The sequence below is a fragment of the Cebus imitator genome, unplaced genomic scaffold, assembly GCF_001604975.1.
Source record: "Cebus imitator isolate Cc_AM_T3 unplaced genomic scaffold, Cebus_imitator-1.0 Scaffold190, whole genome shotgun sequence".
Taxonomy (NCBI): domain Eukaryota; kingdom Metazoa; phylum Chordata; class Mammalia; order Primates; family Cebidae; genus Cebus; species Cebus imitator.
In genome coordinates, this window is record NW_016107505.1 from 155,894 (window position 1) to 163,294 (window position 7,401).

The following is a 7,401-nucleotide window of genomic DNA, read 5'->3' on the forward strand; positions in this document are numbered from 1 at the left end:
GATCTTGGCTCACTGTAACCTCCACCTCCCGGGTTCAGGCAATTCTCCTGACTCAGCCTCCACAGTAGCTGGGATTACAGGTGTGTGCCACCACACACTGCTAGTTTTTGTATTTTTTTTCTTGAGATGGAGTCTTGCTCTGTTGCCCAGGCTGGAGTGTGGTGGCACAATCTTGTCTCACTCCAACCTTGGCCTCCTGGGTTCAAGCAACTCTCCTGCTTCAGCCTCTCAAGTAGATGGGACTACACACACACACCACCATGCCCAGCTAATTTTTACATTTTTTGGTAGAGATGGGGTTTCACCATGTTGGCCAGGTTGGCCTTGAACTCCTGACCTCAGGTGATCTGCCCACCTCAGCCTCCCAAACTGTTGGGATTACAGGCATGGGCCACCTGCTCTTAGTGCCCAATTCTTAACCCCCAGTCGAGATTTTTGTATTTTTAGCAGAGAATAGGTTTCACCATGCTGGCCAGACTGGTCTCGAACTCCTGACCTCAGGTGATCCGCCCACCTTGGCCTGTCAAAGTGCTGGGATGACAGGCAAAGTGATAAAAGTAATATACTGTGAAAATTGCTGTAATAGGCAGCCCACAAGACACTGAGCAAGAGCAGAGGGAACCACCAATGCAGCCTGGGTGGTCAAGGGTTTCTTGAGGAATTGGTGCCATGGGGAAATGGAAGGAAAGGAAGAGCAAGTGGCTTGGGTGCAGAGTCAGGAGAGGATAGGAAGCCTCCCGGAGAGCTTTAAGTGACTGTGTGGCTGAGAACAGCACGGGGACTGCGTGGAAGGTATGCAGACAGGATTGGAGGGATCAGCAGTGGCTGGATGTCTAAGCTCATGGAACAGCAAGCTGAACAATTGGAACTGCATCCTGAGGGTGACTGGGAGGTCCCGAACTGAAGATAGGGAGGGATCCCATCATAGGGTTAGAACCCTCTGGGATCAGGTGCCTCATGAAAGCTAAAGTCAGGTGGGCCCAGTGGAGACAGCTAGCCTATTATCAGGGAATCTGTGAAAGTGTTTATTAGTCTGGAAGGAAATCACACTTCCCAGGAAAAGCAAGGGGAAAGAAACTGCAGTGTGAGGAAAGCGTGTCCTCAGAGGACCGGAGTAATTAGAGGTACTATGTCCAGGCACCTACGGTCTGTGTGCGGCTAGAGCGTGGGCTCTACATGGACACAGTGAGGAGCAGGATTAAATTCTTAGATCACAGCCAAGTCAGAAGGCCTAGGACTTTATCCTGGGAGCAGTGCGTAGGGATGAGTAGCGGTCTTCCCATCACAGCCTTGCTCTGCCATCTTTGAAATGGCCCCATTGGCCAGGCACAGTGGCTCACACCTGTAATCCCAGCACTTTGGAAGGCCGAGGTGGGTGGATCACGAGATCAGAAGTTCGAGACCAGACTGGCCAATATAGTGAAACCCCATCTCTACTAAAAAATACAAAAATTAGCTGGGTGTGGTGGCTACTCAGGAGACTGAGGAAGGAGAATCACTTGAACCCGGGAGATAGACGTTGCAGTGAGCCGAGATCAGGCCACTGTACTCCAGCCTGGTTGACAGAGGGAGTCCCTGTCTCAAAAAAAAGGAAGGAAGAAATGGCTCCATTACCCAAAATACCCCTCCTTCTGAACCCCAGAGCTCCACTTGACACCCATGCTCCATCCTCACACCAAGGACCTTCTTAGGAAGAGACAGACAGTGTGGTGAAGTGATGAAAAGCCTCTAGGCTTAGACAGTGGAAGAGAAAGCTCTGTCCTCATGCTCCTTTCTGCTGAGCATGCAATGCCTGGTTACTCACCAGTTGTGAAGACTTTGTTTGTGAGTGAGATGATCAGTTTACTGGTGGCCTCTGGGAATGCTAAGGAGAATTATAAGAAAGCAAAACAATGTTAAGTCTTTCCCGTGGCTCCCTATATCCCCTAGATACCTCCATTGCCCTTGTGAAATATCTGGGCTCCCTGAAACCCCTTTCTTTCCTACGGACACTGCACAGACACTGCAGACAGACAAATTCAAAAGGTGTAAGACTTATCTTCCATCAGTGGCTTAGTAAGATGCAGATCTGTTCATCAGTTGATGGACATTTGGGTTTTTTCCACGTTTTGCTATTATGAATTTTGCTGCTGTGACATTCACATACAAGGTTTTGTGTGAACACATGTTTTCTGTTCTCTTGGGTACACACCTAGGGGTGGTGGAATCACTGAGTCATATAGTAACTCTGTGTTTTACTTTTGAGGAACTACCAGACTGTTTTTCAAAGCAGCTACGCCATTTTATATTCCCACCAGCAACACAGGAAGGTTCTTACAAATCCTCACCAATTCTTCTTGTTCGTTTGTTTTGTTTTAATCATAGCCATCCTAGTTGTCATGGTACATTTTTTTATTATACTTTAAGTATTGGGGTACATGTGCAGAACGTACAGGTTTGTTACATAGGTCTACGTGTGCCTTGGTGGTTTGCTGCATCCATCCCCCCCCACCCCCCGTCATTTACATTAGGTATTTCTCCTAATGTTATCCCTCTCCAATCCCTCCACCCCTTGCTATCCCTCCCCTACCCACCAAAACCCCCCGACAGGCTCCCAGTGCATGATGTTCCCCTCCCTGTGTCCATGTGTTCTCATTGTTCAACACCCACTTAGGAGTAAGAACATGCAGTGTTTGATTTTCTGTTCCTGGGTCAGTCCACTGAGAATGATGGTTTCCAGCTTGATCCATGTCCCTGAAAAGGACATGAACTCACCCTTGTTTATGGCTGCATAGTATTCCATGGTGCATATGTGCCACATTTTCCTTATCCAGTCTATCTTTGATTGGCATTTGGGTTGGTTCCAAGTCTTTGCTATTGTAAACAGTGCCACATTAAACATACATGTGCATGTGTCTTTATAATACAATGTTTTATAATCCTTTGGGAATATACCCAATAATGGGATTGCTGGGTCAAATGGTATTTCTATTTCTACAACCTTGAGGAATCACCACACTGTCTTTCACAATGGTCGAACTAATTTACACTGCCACAAACAGTGTAAAAGTGTTTCTATTTCTCCACATCCCCTCCAGCATCTGTTGTCTCCAGATTTTTTAATGATTGCCATTCTAACTGGCGTCAGATGGTATCTCGATGTGGTTTTGATTTGCATTTCTCTAATGACCAGTGATGATGAGCTTTTTCTTCATATGTTTGTTGGCTGCATAAAAGTCTTTTAAAAAGTGTCTGTTTATATCCTTTGCCCACTTTTTGATGGGGTTGTTTGCTTTTTTCTTGTAAATTTGTTTAAGTTCTTTGTAGATTTTGGTTATTAGCCCTTTGTCGCATGGGTAGATTGCAAAATTTTTTTCCCATTCTATTGGTTGCCAGTTCACTCTAATGATAGTTTCTTTTGCTGTGCAGAAGCTCTTAAATTTAATTAGATGCCATTTGTCTATTTTGGCTTTTGTTGCCAACGCTTTCGGTGTTTTACTCATGAAGTCCTTGCCTATGCCTATGTCCTGAATGGTATTGCCTAGATTTTCTTCTAGAATTTTTACAGTGTTAGGTCTTATGTTTAAATCTTTAATCCATTGGGAGTTAATTTTCATATAAGGTATAAGGAAGAGATCCAGTTTCAGCTTTATGCATATGGCTAGCCAGTTTTCCCAACACCGTTTATTAAATAGGGAATTCTTTCCCTATTGCTTGTTTTTGTCAGGTTTGTCAAAGATTAGATGGTTGTAGATATGTGGCGTTACTTCTGAGGCCTCTGTTCTGTTTTATTGGTCTATGTGTCTGTTTTGGTACCAGTACTATGCTGTTTTGATTACTGTAGCCTTGTAGTATAGTTTGAAGTCAGGTATCATGATGCCTCCAGCTTTGTTTTGTTTGTTTGTTTGTTTAGAATTGTCTTAGCTCTGCAGGCTCTCTTTTGGTTCCAGATGAACTTTAAGGTGTTTTTTTCGCATTCTGTGAAGAAGGTTAATGGTAGCTTGATGGGGGTAGCATTAAATCTATAAATTACTTTCAGCAGTATGGCCTTTTTTAAAATATATAATTATACTTTGCTCATAGCATTGTTGGGAGGATCAAAATAATTCACGTAAAGTAGTTAGAAGGTGCTGGCAGAAGAGGCTCTCAGTGAATGTTAACTATTATTCTTTTTTATTCTTTACTTTTTAAAAAATATATGTATTTTATTGCGTTTTAGGTTTTGGGGTACATGTGAAGAACATGCAAGACTGTTGCATAAGTACATACATGGCTATGTGGCTTGCTGCCTTCCTCCCCATAATATTGATTCTTCCTAACCATGAACATGGAATGTTTTTCTATCTGTTTGTGTTCTCTCTCATTTCCTTGAGCAGTGGTTTGCAGTTCTCCTTGAAGAAGTCCTTCACATCCCTTGTTAGTTGTATTCCTAGGTATTTTACTTTCTTTGTAGCAGTTGTGAATGTGAGTTCACTCATGATTTGGCTGTCTGTTATTGGTGTATAAGAATGCTTGTAATTTTTGCACATTGATTTTGTATCCTGAGACTTTGCTGAGGTTGCTTATCAGCTCAAGGAGATTTTGGGCTGAGAAGATGGGGTCTTCTAAATATACAATCATGTCATCTGCAAATAGAGACAATTTGACTTCCTCTTTTCCTAATTGAATACCCTTCATTTCTTTTTCTTGCCTGATTTCCCTGGCCAGAACTTCCAATACTATGTTGAATAGGAGGGATGAGAGAGGGCATCCTTGTCTTGTGCCAGTTTTCAAAGGAAATGCTTCCAGTTTTTGCCCATTCAGTATGATATTGGTCATGGGTTTGTCATAAATCACTCTTATTATTTTGAGATACGTTCCATCAATACCTAGTTTATTGAGAGTTTTTGTTTTTAACATAAAGGGCTGTTGAATTTTGTCAAAGGCCTTCTCTGCATCAATTGAGATAATCATGTGGTTTTTGTCTTTGGTTCTGTTTATGTGATAGATTACATTTATAGATTTGCATATGTTGAAACAGCCTTGCATCCCAGGGATGAAGCCGACTTGATCGTGATGGATAAGCTTTTTGATGTGTTGTTGGATTGGGTTTGCCAGTAATTTGTCCAGGATTTTTGCATCATTGTTCATTGTGGATATTGGCCTGAAATTTTCTTTTTTCAGTTGTGTCTCTGCCAGGTTTTGGTATCAGGATGATGTTGGTCTCATTAAATGAGTTAGGGAGGATTCCCTCTTTTTGTATTGATTGGAATAGTTTCAGAAGGAATTGTACCAGCTCCTCTGTGTGCCTCTGGTAGAATTCAGCTGTGAATCTGTCTGGTCCCGGACTTTTTTTGGTTGGTAGGCTATTAATTGCTGCCTCAACTTCAGACCTTGTTATTGGTCTGTTCAGGGATTCACCTTCTTCCTGGCTTAGTCTTGGGAGGGTGTAAGTGTCCAGGAATTTATCCATTTCTTCTAGATTTACTGGTTTATATGCACAGAGGTGTTTGTAGTAATGTCTGATGGTAGTTTGTATTTCTGTGGAATCAGTGGTGATATCCCCTTTATCATTTTTTATTACATCTATTCTATTCTTCTCTCTTTTCTTTTTTAATAGTCTGGCTAGATGTTATCTGTTTTGTTGATCTTTTCAAAAAACCAACTCCTGGATTTACTGGGTTTTTTGAAGAGTTTTTTTGTGTCTCTATCTCCTTCAGTTCTACTCTGATCTTAGTTATTTCTTGTCTTCTACTAGCTTTTGAATTTGTTTGATCTTGCTCCTCTAGCTCTTTTAATTGTGATGGTAGAGTATTTTAAATCTTTCCTCGCTTCTCATATGGGCATTTAGTGCTATAAATTTCCCTCCAGACACAGCTTTAAATGTGTCCCAGGGATTCTGGTATGTTGCGTCTTCATTCTCATTGGTTTCTAAGAACATCTTTATTTCTGCCTTCATTTCGTTATTTGTCCAGTATTAATTCAGGAGCAGGTTGTTCAGTTTCTATGTAGTTGTGTGGTTTTGAGTGAGTTTCTTAATCCTGAGTTCTAATTTGATTGCACTGTGGTCTGAGAGACTGTTACGATTTCTGTTCTTTTGCATTTGCTGAGGAGTGATTTACTTCCAATTATGTGGTCAATTTTAGAGTAAGTGCAGTGTGGTGCTGAGAAAAATGTATATTCTATAGATTTGGGGTGGAGAGTTCTGTAGATGTCTATTAGGTCTGCTTGATCTAGATCTCAGTTCAAGTCCTAGATATGCTTGTTAATTTTCTGTCTTGTTAATCTGTCTAATATTGACAGTGGAGTGTTAAAGTCTCCCACTATTATTGTGCAGGAGTCTAAGTCTCTTTGTAGGTCATTAAGAACTTGCTTTATGTATCTGGGTGCTCCTGCATTGGGTGCATGTATATTTAGGAGAGTCAGCTCTTCTTGTTGCATTGATCCTTTTACCATTATATAATGCCCTTGTCTTTTTTTTTCTTCGTTGGTTTAAAGTCTTTTTATCAGAGACTAGTATTGCAATCCCTACTTTTTTTTGCTCTTCATTTGCTTGGTGAATCTTCCTCCATCCCTTTATTTTGACACTACGTATGTCTTTGCATGTGAGATGGGTCTCCTGAATACTGCACACTGATGGCTCTTGACTTTTATCCAGTGTGCCAGTCTGTGTCTTTTGATAGGAGCATTTAGCCCATTTACATTTAAGGTTAAGATTATGTGTGAATTTGATCCTGCTGTTTTGATGCTAGCTGGTTGTTTTGCCCATTAGTTGGTGCAGTTTCTTCATAGTGTCGGTGTTCTTTACAATTTGTTTCTGCAGTGGCTGGTACTGGTTGCTCCTTTCCATGTTTAGTGCTTCATTTAGGACCTCTTGTAAGGCCTGTCTGGTGGTGACAAAAATCTCTCAGCAATTGCTTGTCTGTAAGGATGTTATTTCTCCTTCACTTATGAAGCCTAGTTTGGCTGGATGTGAAATTCCGGGTTGAAAGTTCTTTTCTTTAAGGATGCTGAATATTGGCCTCTACTCTCTTCTGGCATGTAGGGTTTCTGCCAAGAGATCTGCTGTGAGTCTGATGGGCTTCCCCTTGTGGGTAACTCCACCTTTCTCTCTGGCTGCCCTTAGCATTTTTCCTTCATTTCAACCCTGGTGAATCTGACAATTATGTGTCTTGGGGTTGCTCTTCGTGAGGAATATTTTGTGGTCTCTGTATTTCCTGGACTTGAATGCTGCCCTGCCTTGCTAGGTCAGGGAAGTTCTCTTGGATAATATCCTGAAGAGTGTTTTCCAACTTGGTTTCATCTCCCCGTCACATTCAGGTACACCTGTCAAATGTAGATTTGGTCTTTTTACATAATTCCATATTTCTTGGAGGCTTTGTTTATTTCTTTTCACTCTTTTTTTGTTTTCTTTCATTTTTTCTTTTCTTTTTTTTTTTTTTT

At 41.5% G+C, this 7,401-nt stretch overlaps 1 protein-coding gene across 2 annotated transcripts in view; it reads right to left on the bottom strand.

Moving 5' to 3' along the window:
* GP6 (glycoprotein VI platelet) overlaps window positions 1–7,401 on the bottom strand; it is a 27,851-nt gene that overhangs the window by 2,556 nt on the left and 17,894 nt on the right. Inside the window, exon 6 of one of the 2 annotated variants that reach the window (XM_017546524.2) lies at window positions 1,805–1,855. In XM_017546524.2, coding sequence (XP_017402013.1) covers window positions 1,805–1,855 — 51 coding nt within the window. Of the gene's footprint in view, window positions 1–1,804; window positions 1,865–7,401 lie in introns of both variants that reach the window. The other variant, XM_017546523.2, reaches the window with a different exon arrangement.